The sequence below is a fragment of the Pseudophryne corroboree genome, chromosome 1, assembly GCF_028390025.1.
Source record: "Pseudophryne corroboree isolate aPseCor3 chromosome 1, aPseCor3.hap2, whole genome shotgun sequence".
Lineage (NCBI taxonomy): Eukaryota > Metazoa > Chordata > Amphibia > Anura > Myobatrachidae > Pseudophryne > Pseudophryne corroboree.
The window spans coordinates 1023793312-1023808030 of NC_086444.1; the positions used below are offsets into that span (position 1 = coordinate 1023793312).

General features: G+C 47.0%; 1 protein-coding gene across 15 annotated transcripts in view; it reads left to right on the forward strand.

The window, feature by feature from the left end:
- Positions 1–14719, forward strand: part of TENM3 (teneurin transmembrane protein 3) — a 1613133-nt gene that overhangs the window by 1155028 nt on the left and 443386 nt on the right. For 10 of the 15 annotated variants that reach the window (XM_063920671.1, XM_063920672.1, XM_063920674.1 and 7 more), the window contains one exon: positions 154–357. The exons of the other annotated variants lie outside the window; for them this stretch is intronic. In XM_063920671.1, coding sequence (XP_063776741.1) covers positions 154–357 — 204 coding nt within the window. The remainder of the gene's footprint in view (positions 1–153; positions 358–14719) is intronic. 15 annotated transcript variants of the gene reach the window in all.

Consider the following 14719-nt stretch of genomic DNA (forward strand, 5'->3'; position numbering starts at 1 on the left):
TGCATGGCACTCTTCCGTTCTTTTGCTTATTTTACATAAGTGTAAGAAATATGATTTTATTTTTATTTTTATCCTGCATTTCTAATGGTTGCCTTTGCATGCTGTAATGCATGATTCTAATCTCTATTTGTACAACTTTATTTTTATCCCCAGGTTCTCCCATGCCATCCTCATCTTCTAGTGCTTCAGTTATTGAGCATTTACATCCCCCTACTCCATCATCCCATCTCCATGACAACCAGAGGTGGTTATTAAGTGCTAGTGCCAAGCAGTCAATTCAGGGCTCTGATGACGAGTTCAATGCCAGCACACGTTTGGTGCATACAACCTTTCTGGCAGAGAGTGTGCAATGTCATGGTAAGAACAGGACACTCTGTCCATAGTCTTGCTGTATCGTCAATGCATTTCTTACTTTTCCTATGTGACCGCTCAATTATTCATGCTCATTTATTGGTACAACATTCCCATTGTGTGCAATGCCTTCCCGAGGTTATTGTCTCATTCACATCAGTTCCTGTCCCGTTGGAGCTTACAATATAAACCTTGTAAAGATAATAAGTGGAGGTGTAGCCTATGGCAACCAATGGAATTTTTGTTTTTTTAGAGTGTAGACTAGGTAAATGTCTGCTAAAATCTGATTGGTTGTTGTGGATAACAACTCTACTTATCCTCTTTAGAAGAAGATTTGAGTTTTGGAGGAAAGAGGAGCAAATAGAGTAAGAACACACAAGCTCCACACAGATGGGGCCTTGGCTGTAATCAAACCTATAGTTGCAGCACTGCAAGGCGCTATGTACCTGTGCTACACCGCTTACTATATTGAACACTTTTTCTTAATAATCTCATTAGAGCATAAGATATTTACAATAATATAATCTTATAGGTATATATGTGCATGTGTTTATGTATAATATATAGCACTTGGGCTTGCCAGCTTTCTGTAGGAAAGCAGGAAACGGCTAGCCTCAGAGTATAGGACTATATAAAGGAGTATAGGATGTAAAAAAAACAGAAAATAAGGATAGAGCTAAGCCTTTAAAAAGTTGCTGGTTCCTGTGATCGAGGTTGGACTAGCTGGCTAATGTGATAGTCAATGCACACTGTGGTAGCTCAGTGTTAAGTATCGCCAAGAAGAAATAGTTCTGTTTATGCTAAAGTGGTTTAACAATGTGCTTTATGTGTCAGGATGGCAGACAAAAGTGAGCTTCGTCTTAAAGGGGTCATTTATATAAGTGTGTGTGTGTGTGTGTGTGTGTGTGTGTGTGTGTGTGTGTGATATTGTGATGGCATAGTCAATTGCCCATGGTGTTCAGTTGCGCATATCAGGGATAATTACAGAAGAACAACACTGTGGGTATGCAAGGTAAAATTGTCAATGTTTATGGTCGAAATATGCCACCCTTATGAGCGATCCCACGCTTGTCTGCCAGCACATCTCCTATATAATAGCCCAGATCTGTGACTTTGTGCTTCATTTGCTAACGCTGGGCGGAGTCAAAACACTGGGCGGAGTTAGTCAAATGAGTCACAGATCTGGGCAAATCTATAGGAGACTTGGAGCAGGAGCAGGAGCAGATGGTATGGGCATGGCACAAGCAGGGGTGCATACCTCCCAGCTTTCTTCAGGCAGGAGGGACACATGCACAGCAAAAAGGGGGCATGACCAATGGGAAAGGGGGCGTGGCTTCGCAGGTGGACCCGCGATCGCGAGCCACGCCCCTGTTTTCGTCAGTGAGGGGGCATGCCCAGCGCTCTGTGAGCTGCTGGCATGCCCCCAGCGGCGGATTATGAGTCCGGGGGGCCCAGGGCACTTGAGACAGGAACCCTATCTCATTGCTGTGCCTGCTGTGGGTTTGGGGGCGTGGCCTAATTGCGGCCCTCGTGGTCACGCCCCTTATGCAAATTCCAGATTTTATTTTATTTTTTATGGGATTTTGGCCCCTCAGCTAGAGGTAAATCCAGAGGGGGTAGTTGCTCCCCCCTACACACCCGCACAGGTAGAAGAAAGCAGGGAGACTGCTGCCTCCCTGCTACACCACAGACCTGCCAACACGCAGCAGTGTGTGATGACTGTAGCACAATGCTGCTGCTGTTACTGGCAGGACGGGGGAGCTTCAGAGCTGGGACAGAGCTACTCCAGCTGGGGGCCCACCTAAAACTGTGAGGCCCGGGGTACGTACCCCCTGGGCCCACCCTTAATCCGTACCCCCTGATGCCCCCTCTCCCTCTTTCTCCACTAAATAGATGCTGTGTGCATGCTAAGCAGAACAGCGAGTACAGGAGCTTCCCAACTGCCCCCCCCCCACACCGCGGGACACTGCGGCCCGCGGGTGGGACAGCGGGACAGACCCGAAAAAATGGGACTATCCCGCGAAAATCGGGACAGTTGGGAGGTATGGGGGTGTGTGAGGGGGTACGCCATACAGACAGACGGGCACCGGCTCACTGTGTGCTTGACCCCCCACATCAGCATACTCAGCAGGGGCTCTCTGACGCAGAGGAGCGTCACTTTCTGGCACACTCCACGCTTCTTAGCTGCAGTTTTGTGGGGCACCTGCCGCTGTGCAGGTTCCGTACTGCCTCTGTTATCTCCAGCCCCGGCAACCCCAACGCTAGCTGCAGCGCTGCCGCCCGCAGTGAGGTGCGCCCAGCTCCTTCACACACTTTAGCCGGCGGGCAGCGCTGCAGAAGTCCGCGCTGCTTGCAGGCTCCGACCCCCTCCTCCCTCCAGCCGCAGCATCTCCTGGGGGCTAACCAGTCACTCCCAGTCTCCCCTTACCACAGTGCCCGGCAGCCGCGAGGTCCGCGCCGCGTGCATGCTATGACCCCCTCCTCCCTCCAGCCGCAGCGTCTCCTGGGGGCTAACCAGTCACTCCCAGTCTCCCCTTACCACAGTGCCCGGCAGCCGCGCCAGGTCCGCGGTGTGTGACTGAGGAGTGGGGGGAGGGATGCGGGCAGGCAGAGAAAGCAGGACTCCAGCCTGAGAGAGTCGGCCATGCCAAGTCTCCACCAGCAGCAGATCCCAACAGGTTGGAGTGGAACAGCAGCAGCCAGCAGCAGTGACTCCGGTAAGACACATCTGTCTGTCACCACTGTTTTGTCCCTAATACCAATCTCTCCCGTGCCCTGTGTTCTGTCATGTCCCTGTCACCCCTGGCCTTGCCCTGTCACCCCTGGCCTTGCCCTGTCACCCTTATCCTGGCCCTTTCACCCTTATCCTGGCCCTGTCACCCCTATCCTGGCCCTGTCACCCTTTTCCTGGCCCTGTCACCCCTATCCTGGCCCTGTCACCCCTATCCTGGTCCTGCCGCCCCTACCCTGGCCCTGTCACCCCTATCCTGTCCCTGTCATTTCTGTCCTGGCCCCGTCACCTCTGTTCTGACTCTGTCACCCCTGTCCTGGCCCTGTTACTGCATACCCTCCAACTACCTTTTTGGCAGGTACAGTACCCGCAGCGCCTCCAGACCCCTCCCCAATGCACCACACCTCCGCACCTTCCCCTCCACCACATGCGACACTCCACCCCTCCCCCACACGCTGTGCCTCCAGAGCCCCTACACCACCAGCGGCTCCCACTCCCCCATCCCTCCACCACCCACAGCACCTCCAGAACCCCTCCACCATCCATCCCCCATATGTCTCCCCCCACACCTGCCCCCCTCCACCCACAGCATCTGCAGACACCCTCCTCCATTTGCGGTCCCCCCCTCACCCACCCACGGCACCTCCGCACCTGCCCCTCCACGACCTGCAGCGCCTCCGGACCCCCTTCCCCGTCCGCCGCACCACCCGCACCTGCCTCTCACCCACCGCGGTGCCTCCGGACCCCCTACCCCACCCCCGGCACCCCCGCCCCTTCCCATCCCACAGCACCTCCAGAACCCTTCACCCATCCGCAACATCCCTGCACCTGTCCCTCCCCCGTGACACCCCTGCCCCTCCCCCACCTGCAGTGCCTCCGGACCCCTCCCCCATCTACAGCCCCCACTCTTCTGTCTCTACCCCACCCGCAGCACCTCCCAACCCTTCCCCATCCGGGCCCCCCCGCATCTGTCCCCCCTCCACCTGCAGCATCTACAGACACCCTCCCCCATCCGCAGTTCCCCCCGCACCCGCTCATTCTGTACATCGTGCCCTGTTCACGCCATCGCAAGGGGCTGCGCCTCCTTCACCATCGCACGCCCTTTCATTGTGCAATATTTAACCACTAACAAAGGAATGCAGGTAATACTCCATATAATACAAATATTGAACCCCATACAGGCATGCAAGGGTTAAAGGTGCGTAGCCCCTTGCGACGGTATGAAGAGCGCCCGTAGGGCACGATGAAGCACCTAGTCACACATAATTGAATAGGCTACTTAGGGGGTTATTCAGGTTGGATTGCAGATTTAGCTAAAAAGCAGAATCTGCAATCCTTTCTATCGCATGCTGGGGTCCGCCCAGCTCAGGGCAAGGCCACCCAGCATGCTAATTGGCACAAGCGCTGCTATCGCAATACAATTGCGATCTCAATGCTGTGTCCAGAATTAATGATGACCCCCTGCACCCTCAGGTAGGGTGCGTGTGCAGGCGTCCACTGCCATTTTCTTCATCTAAGCGGCTGCGTGTTACATCAAACAAACTGTGCGGCATTGGCCAGACCACTCCCCCACAACGCCGCGCCCCCACCCCAACAGCCGCCTTTGTAATGTGTCATAATCTGATCTACTTCCCTACAAGCACTGGGACAGGGGCCCCCCTTCAATATGTTGCTATGAGACCCACACAGTTCTGGGTAAACCCCTGGGGGAGGACTTGTTGACTTGCACTTCTCTATGTCAGTTGTGAGTAATAATAAATAATAATGCACCCACATTATCATGTTTCCAAGAGTTCTCTTACCATGGGTTTGAATGAACGAACTAAAATTGAGACCCTAAAACAAATTCCCTGTTGCTAAATACTGTTATGCAGATAAACCTTTATGGTAAGTAAATTCAGTACTGTGAAAATAATTAGTTCACGCAGACCTTCTTTATTTTATTATTTCTTACCAGTTATTTACATAGCGCACACAAATTCTGCAGCACTTTACAGAGAGTATTTGGCCATTCACATCAGTCCCTGCCCCAGTGGAGCTTACAATCTATATTCCCTACCGCATGTACACAAACACACACATTCATGCTAGGGTTAATTTTGTTGGAAGCCAATTAACCTACCAGTATATTTTTTGGATTGTGGGAGGAAACCGGAGTACCCGGAGGAAACCCACACAAGCACAGGGAGAATATACAAACTCCACACAGTTAGGGCCATGGTGGGAATCGAATCCATGACCTCAGTGCTGTAAGGCAGTAATGCTAACCATTTCACCATCCGTACTGCCCACAATAATATATCACTCTGGATTGTTTTACACTGCTTATAATAACTTTATTAATTGTTGGATTGTTGGCATCATTGAAACTGCTACCTTTATTATCATCAAACGTGGCCAATTTTGTGGATTGCATTGTTGAAGCCACTCGTTTTTTTTATGGAACTCATGGAGACTTTCACACACAGTAGTTGAATAATGCGTTGAGACAAGATCTATTCAAATATCTTCACAAATATTAATAGACACCGGTGGAAGTTTATAAGACAAAAGGAAAATGATTATTCTTTAAACCCGGCATTTCCTGTGTGTCGGCACAGCAGTTATTTGACATGCATTGCAGCACAGCATATTGCATAAAATGCTGCAGAGATGATATATCCGCATAGCCAGGTTTTAGAAATCCTTTCAGATCTCATGAAGGGAGAAGGTTAGCTCCCCGGAGCTTATGAATATAAAGTTTACAGAGTAACACCAATGTAATGATACATTTCTTTTTTCTATAGAATTGAAAATGCCTGAAATTGTATTCATTATATTTCTTATAGTAGGAATAATGGCCCTCATTCCGAGTTGATCGGTCGCAATGCGAATGTAGCAGAGTTACACACGCTAAGCCGCCGCCTACTGGGAGTGTATCTTAGCTTCTTAAAAGTGCGACCGAAGTAATCGCAATATTGCGATCACAAACCTCGTAGCAGTTTTGGAGTAGCTTCAGACTTACTCTGCCTGTGCGATCAGTTCAGTGCTTGTCGTTCCTGGTTGACGTCACAAACACACCCAGCGTTCGCCCAGGCACTCCCACCGTTTATCCGGCCACTCCTGCGTTTTTTCCGGAAACGGTAGCGTTTTCAGCCACACGCCCCTGAAACGCCGTGTTTCCGCCCAGTAACACCCATTTCCTGTCAATCACATTACGATCGCCGGAGCGATGAAAAAGCCGTGAGTAAAATTACTTTCTACATAGCAAAGTTACTTGGCGCAGTCGCAGTGCGAACATTGCGCATGCGTACTAAGCGGATTTTCATTGCGATGCGATGAAAAATACCGAGCGAACAACTCGGAATGAGGGCCAATGTGTTTAGTATATCCATGGACCTAAAGGTGTCTTTTACCCCTACAGTATTAATTAAAGTTGTAATACTTTATAATTAGAATGGAGCATAGCTGTGGACCCAAAGACACTATGCCATATTCTACACACTGCTGCAAATTCTGACCGTACTGTGCAAGCTATACAATGTTATATTCATGTATTGTTTTAGCAGTCATTGTTCTGTTCTATAGAGCTATTGCATGCAGTATATGCTATGGGAAGAAGAGTAGGCAGAGATTATGTAAATGTATTACAGATTACTTTAAGGAATAAAAGAGAAAATAATTCCTGTATTTTGTTTAGTTCTTATTTATTTGACGGATTTTCTGACATCATTGCCAGAAAAAGATTACTGCAAAAGCTTTCTGCTTTTGGGTACAATTTACTATTGCATTGTACTGTTAAATTTTAGGGGGATTCTAGCTGACTTTTATATTAGTACATGGGAGTAAAAATCTCACAGAGGACACACTCCTTTACGGATTCCGGTATATATTCCTAACTCACCCCTCCCGCAGCCTAGCCCTACCGCACCCTTCTATCACTAACTCCCCCCCCCCCCCCCCCCCTCAAAGCCTATCCCCCCCCTAATGCCTAACCTTAACCTGAATCCCAACTCCCGGGATTTTGACCGCATCCCTCCAGTTATTTACATGACATTGAACAGCATATACCGGGACATAGGCCCTCATTCCGAGTTGTTCGCTCGCTAGCTGCTTTTAGCAGCAGTGCAAACGCTAAGCCGCCACCCTCTGGGAGTGTATCTTAGCTTAGCAGAAGTGCGATCGAAAGGATCGCAGCCCAGCTACAAAAAAAGATTGTGCAGTTTCTGAGTAGCTCGAGACTTACTCCTACCTTGCGATCACTGCAGACTATTTAGTTCCTGTTTTGACGTCACAAACACGCCCTGCGTTCGGCCAGCCACTCCCCCGTTTCTCCAGCCACTCCTGCGTTTTTATCTGGCACGCCTGCGTTTTTCAACACACTCCCCGAAAATGATCAGTTACCACCCAGAAATACCCACTTTCTGTCAATCACTCAACGATTAACAGTGCGTCAGAAAAGCGTTGCTAGAGCTTGTGTAAAACTGCATCAGCTTTTGTGAAAGTACGTTGCGCGTGCGCAGTGCACACCATACGCATGCGCAGAAGTGCCGATTTTTAGCCTGATCGCTGCGCTGCGAAGCGAACGAAATCAACTCGGAATGACCCCCATAGCCAGAACTTTGTGGGCTCCATAGCAACATTTTCCAGACGCCCTGTTCCAGCGCTTCTAGATAGACACCTCTCTGCAGCAGTTGTTAATTGTATGCCCCCCATAATAGTGCCCTTCATAATTTTCTGAACCATAGTAGTGCTCTAGTTAACATTATGCACCATAGTAGTGCCCTTGTTGATGATATCAACAACAGTAGTGCCCTAGTTTACATTATGTCACATTGTAGGGCTGCCAGTTCATATTATTGCATGTTACAGTGCACCAGTTCATATTATGCCACACTATAGTGCCTCCACTACATATTGTGCCACATTACACCACCCCAGTTCAAGTGACATTATAGTGCCCTCCTGTTCATATTATAGCGCATTACAACAAGTAGGTCATATTATGCCACATTACAGTGGCCCCTTACCATTATAACATCCACTGCCACAGACGCCTCTTACTGATAATGGAATGTCACCCCATTCAGGCTGGGCAACTGGTCAGACCCAATTACTTAGCAAGCAAGTCCAGGAAATTGGTATGCAGCTATATAACCTGGGTCCAGGACCCCTAAGCCTCTGGTCACCATAGCAATGGCACCCCCTGCACAGGAAGATTAAAAACCACGTTAATACGTACTTGCAACATGCGTTGCAGCATTAAGTATGTCCATATCCTTAACTGTAACTCTAATGTTAACATTTTGCAAAATGTCAGCATTTTACTTGTAGACATTTACTGTGTTGACATTGTGAACATTTTGCAGATGTCGACGTGTTAGCTGTCGAAATTTCAACAATGTCAACTGCATAACTGTTGACCTTGTACTGTCAACATTGTGACCTCTGAGATGCCAAGTGCATCCCCTCTGGGAGGGTGCAGGGGAAGTGGGCAGTGAGGCTGGCACTATGGGGGGCTGGCACTATGATCATGTCACCATTGCTTCCTTATAGAAATATATAGAAGCATATGCATGTGCTTATCCTTTTTCTTACTTTAGTAATCTTCAACTGCACCAAATCCAGCAGTCTTCTGCTACATGATACTTGTTCCAGTGTCATCTGCTGATGTAGCTAAGTTTATTTACCCTTTACTTGTCCTATATTGTCTTCAACTGTAAGTTGCTGTTTTCCTGTTTTTGATTATTCATTTATGTACTCTGTAATTGGGCGCTGCGGAACCCTTGTGGTGCAAAATAAATAAAGGATAATAATAGGGTCTCGGTTTGCTGGAGGTGCGGGATGCCAGTCGATCTTGTACGTTTTTTAAAGCGGCAATAATTTACAAGGCAAACCATGCCTTGTAAATTATTGCCGCTTAAAAAAAAAAAGTCAGAGATCGGCCGGCGTCCCGCACTGTCAAACTCAGACCTTGTTACATACGTCCTCATATAATTCCCGGTTTGGGAAAGCAGGAGATGGGGCCAAGATGACGAGAGTCAGAGCAAATTGCTTCATCAAGCTATTTGTGAGTCTTCCGGAGGTTCCGGGAGAGCATGCAAGTATATGTCAATGATGTCACTATTCACAAATGGTAGAAGTCATTTTCAGACCGCATTACAGTATTTATCATGGCTAAGCTTATTTTAGTGGCTGCCCTAGTGTCTTGGGGCATTGTAGATGAGTGTGTACAGTCTGATGTGTCCCCAGGGGCCCTTTAAGACCACTACAGATGAAAATGGTTTTGCCCCTGCTGCTTCTAGTTTATTAAAACAGTGATGATATGGTTGTAGCAGACAAAATACACCTGACAATGAGTCGGTCATCATGAATGTAAACATGGTTTCATCAGCTCCATGAAATTTACTGTTTTATGCCCAACTAAATTGCGTTTTTTTTATATATTTAACAAAAAAAAATGTTTATTTCATTTAATAAAATGATTGTGCCACAGTCCCTTGTGCTAGGAATATCGCCTTAGTTTCATGTGCAGAAAACTCCATGGATGGTTCTACAACAAAGATATATTCGTTCCTCAATCAACCTGACAACAGGCCCTACTGGTAATTGGTGTCTGGAGGAGGGTTGAGATATATGAGCAGGATAAGAAACAAGCCCATAAAACAACAGCTCAGAGGTTAAGGTCGCTGGAGACCCTTGTTCAGATCTCCGTGTCTACTCCTTGTGTCTGCCTTGTACCAAACATTAAGAGGTGCAAGCTGGCGTTTTGGCAGGGAAAGTGTACGCTCCTGTATAAATATAAACAAAATAAAAAATTCCAATAAATCACTGTAAAAGATCCACCTGTATAGACAATGACAAGAAGTCGTAGTCAATGGTGATAATTTTTTGTTAGATTATTTTAAGTTTGTTTAAAGATATCAGAACTAGCCCATAAAGGATTTTTAACAATGTTCAAGTGGCCTAAAATTTAACTTGATCTCCAATTGTCATTGGATTTAACACTGATCAGATCATCTCATGCCAGGCATCTTAGTAAATGATTACAGCTGCTAGCTGCAATATTGGGTTATCATCTTATTGGTTCTCTTTTAATTTAGGTGTAGGTTGAGTATGACATAATCCAGAACAGACCAAATGGCTCTTCAGGGAAGACGCCAAGTAGCTTTCCATCTATGGAGGCCCCAGTCATACCTTCACAGCACAGGCCAGTGGGTCAGAGTAGCAGTGGGAAGTGTGGCAGGAAGCATTTGAGGAGGGTGGGAGCACAAGGGTCAGTAAACCAGTTACAGACATATGTGTAAAAAGAGTTAGGCTTTCTGGAATATCTTCCAGAGAATTCTGGATAGTAAATAATTGCATTTGCCTATCCAAGAAGACGTAGGAGAATGGGGGAGTTTGAGAGACATCTTTTATCAGAGTATGATGGTGATAGATAAGAGATGTGTCCTACACTTAGGGGTACATTTACTAAGGTGCAGGTTTTTAGAAATAGAGATTGTACTTATCTTGTATCTAGCACCTTCTAGAACAGCTAGAATCTGATTTGCTGCTATGGGCAACATTTCCACTTCTCAAATCCCGCAGTTTAGTAAATATACCCCTTAGTTTTTTCCAGAAGTAGCTTCAGTAACTATTTAGGGTGACTCAGTAGCTAACAAAGTAAAATGTACAGCCAGGAGTTCAGAATGGCATTTCTGATTCCACGTCTCAGTGTGACACTAACCAGTGCAGGATTTTGCTGTAAAGCGCAACGGAATTTGCTGCGCTTTATAGGAAACTGTTAATAAATAAATAAATAATAAAATAAAAATTGGGACAGTGAAGAGCCCTCCACTTTCTTTTCTAGGAGCTTTCTCAGATACTGTAACAGGATAGATATGTGTGGATATGATGCCTTTATCTATGTGTTTGTGTGTGTGCGGGAAGGGGGGGGGTTGTATGTGGAGGTACGGTAGAGTTTGTTACAGGAGAAGATTTAAAGGGATTTAATGGTTTGGTACTTGGCTGGGTTATGTAGAGAGGGGATATCATTTCAAGCAACCAATAATTACAGTTTATTTAATTCTCTTAAGCTTAGGGTCTGGAGCAGGTTTATAATGACGATTCTGGTTTGGGCTTATGTAAAGATTTGAAAACTATACTTTGGTCAATAGAGTTGATTTGTGTTGTTATTGTTAATTCATGTCCCGATTTCAGTGTATCCCAGGCTCAATTCGTTTTGTAATACAGAATCTGCAAAAATTAATTTGGTTCACCAAAATGGCAGCACATGGGAGATGAGAGCAGGCAGACTAATCAAAAGCCTCAATGTGATTGGACCTTCCACTCACACTCTCCCCCTGGCTAACAGTCAGGAGTGTAAGCAGAGCAGAGAAAGGTGTGGGACATGATCTGCACTACGAGTTTTAACCAGGTTGTAGCACAGCAAACCTTGGGGGTCATTCCGAGTTGATCGCTCGCTAGCTACTTTTAGCAGCCGTGCAAACGCATAGTCGCTGCCCACGGGAGAGTGTATTTTCGCTTTGCAAGTGTGCGTACACCTGTGCAGCCGAACGCAGCAAAAACATTTTGTGCAGTTTCAGAGTAACTCTGGAATTACTCAGCCCTTGCGATCACTTCAGTCTTTTTGGTCTTGGAATTGATGTCAGACACCCACCCTGCAAACGCCTGGACACGCCTGTGTTTTCCCAAACACTCCCAGAAAACGGTCAGTTGACACCCATAAACGCCCTCTTTCTGTCAATCACCTTGTGTTCGGCTGTGCGAATGGATTCTTCACTAAATCCACCGCCCAGCACCGATCCTCTTTGTACTTGTTCGACGCACCTGCACATTGCGGTGCATATGCATGCGCAGTTTTGCCGTTTTCTTACCTGATCGCTGCGCTGCGAAAATCGGCAGTGAGTGATCAACTCGGAATGACCCCCCTTGTCAGTAGCATACATGACCTGTTACCCTTCTGTAAGAGAGTGGTTTCTGTATGGGAAAATATATGCTTTGACTTGTCCCCTTCTGATGCTTCATGAGCACCCATGCAGCTGAGCATCTATGACTGTGAGTGCAGGATTTTGCTTGCAGGATTGTGTGTATGTATGTATGTATGTATATATATATATATATATATATATATATATATACATACATACATACATATACACGGTATGTATATATGTTCCAGCATAACTCTGGAATGCCTGGAGCAATTTACACCAAACTTGGTACACATATGTCTTACAATCTGGGAAAAAATACTGTGGGGGTAAGACACCCCTAGTATCCCTACGGGTGGTGGTGGGAAGGGGGTGACGTAAAAATCCATAGTTTTCGGTATAACTCTGGAATGCCTGGAGCAATTTACAGAGAGGCACCCACGGGTAGGGGCAGAGGCACCCATAGGTAAGGATACAGGCACCCACATGTAAGGGCAGAGGCACACATGGGTAGGGGTAGAGGCACATACGGATAGGGGCAGAGGCACCCACAGGTAAGGATACAGGCACATACGGGTAGGGGCAGAGGCAAACACGGGTAGGGGCAGAGGCACCCATAGGTAAGTATAGAGGCACACACAGGTAGGGGCAGAGTCACCCACAGGTACAGATATAGGCACCCGCAGGTTAGTATAGAGGCACACATGGGTAGGGGCAGAGGCACACATGGGTAGGGGCAGAGGCACACATGGGTAGGGGCAGAGGCACACATGGGTAGGGGCAGAGGCACACACAGGTAGGAGCAGAGGCACAAATGGGTAGGGGCAGAGGCACCCACAGGTAAGGATAGAGGCACACATGGGTAGGGGCAGAGGCACACATGGGTAGGGGCAGATGCACACATGGGTAGGTGTAGAGGCACACACAGGTAAGGATAGAGGCACCCACAGGTAAAGATAGAGGCACACATGGTTAGGGGCAGAGGCACACACGGGTAGGGGCAGAGTCACCCACAGGTAAGGATAGAGGCACACACGGGTAGGGGCAGAGACACACATGAGTAGAGGCATAGGCATACGGGTAGGAGCAGACACCCCTATGGGTATGGGCAGATGCACACACGGGTGGGGGCAGAGGCACACACGGCTGAGGCAGAGGCATACTTTAGTGTCAAAGCTAAGCAAGGGCCCTTTGACATAGAGTCAGCCTGCAAACCTAACCTATTTAACAAACAGCGGGCGGAGCTTGGCCTGTCATCCCAGTATGTACAGCACTGAGCAGGGCAGCATCAGAGGGCAGAGAAGGAGGCGGATTATTATCCTCAGCACCAGCATTTTGATGGAATCAATCCGGGAAAGCCCAGATGTGTGGCATGACAAAGATTGGAATTATTCTTTAAATTCTGTAGCGAAGCACTGGTATTCAGCTAGTGTGTGTGTGTGTGTGTGTGTGTGTGTGTGTGTATATGTATATGTGTATGTGTGTATATATATATATATATATATATATATATATATATATATGTGTGAAAAAAAGGTGCAAACAGCGCTACAACCTGAATACAATATAACCAGATATCCCTAAATTGGGAGATAATATATTACACAAGTAACAGTGCAAAACCGTATTATTAATAACACTCCCAAATGAATGGTGTCGCAACCAGATTTCAAAATGTCCAATTCCCAAGGGAACTTAGTGTTCAAATTTGTTCTAGTGGTAAAACAGTTGCGCCTTCAGTGTTTGTGAATAAAGCTTTGTGAATCCTTTAGTGGTAGTAAAAGTATGCGTACCAGACATATGTAGAAAATTCGCTTTGTTTAAAAAGTCTTTGCATCTGGATGTTCTTTATTCGCACTGTCTCTCCATTCCCATCCGTCCGGTCATTGGTGTGGAGTTTGTACGTATATGCAAAAAGACAGTGGCCCTCATTCCGAGTTGTTCGCTCGGAGTTTTTCATCGCATCGCAGTGAGAATTCTCTTAGTGCGCATGCGCAATGTTCGCACTGCGACTGCGCCAAGTAACTTTACTATGAAGAAAGTAAGTTTACTCACGGCATTTTCATCGCTCCGACGTTCGCATTGTGATTGACAGGAAATGGGTGTTACTGGGCGGATGCACGGCGTTTTAGGGGCGTGTGGATGGAAACGCTACCGTTTCCGGAAAAAACGCAGGAGTGGCCGGAGAAACGGTGGGAGTGCCTGGGCGAACGCTGGGTGTGTTTATGACGTCAGCCAGGAACGAAAAGCACTGAACTGATCGCACAGGCAGAGTAAGTCTGAAGCTACTCAGAAACTGCTAACTCGTTTGTAATCGCAATATTGCGCGTATGTCGGTCGCAATTTTAAGAAGCTAAGATTCACTCCCAGTAGGCGGCGGCTTAGCGTGTGTAACTCTGCTACATTCGCCTTGCGAGCGAACAACTCGGAATGAGGGCCTGTGTGTCAATGTGCTGCTCTTTTATAAGAGTGACTGAGTGCTATTTTTGTGCAAAATTAGCAGTAAAGTGAATATGTGCAAAGAGAGGTGCTGTGAGTGCTTTGTAAAAAGCATATAAGCAAATAAAGATGAGTTTTTAAAACTTGCAGTGTGCTGATTCCCTTTTTCCTTAGGTAATGTGCTTATATACCATTTTTTTAAAAGGTGCAGCACCAAGTATCTCAGTGTTTCAATGAGAGATATGTAAATATGAGGCACTTACATCTATAATTGCCATGGATT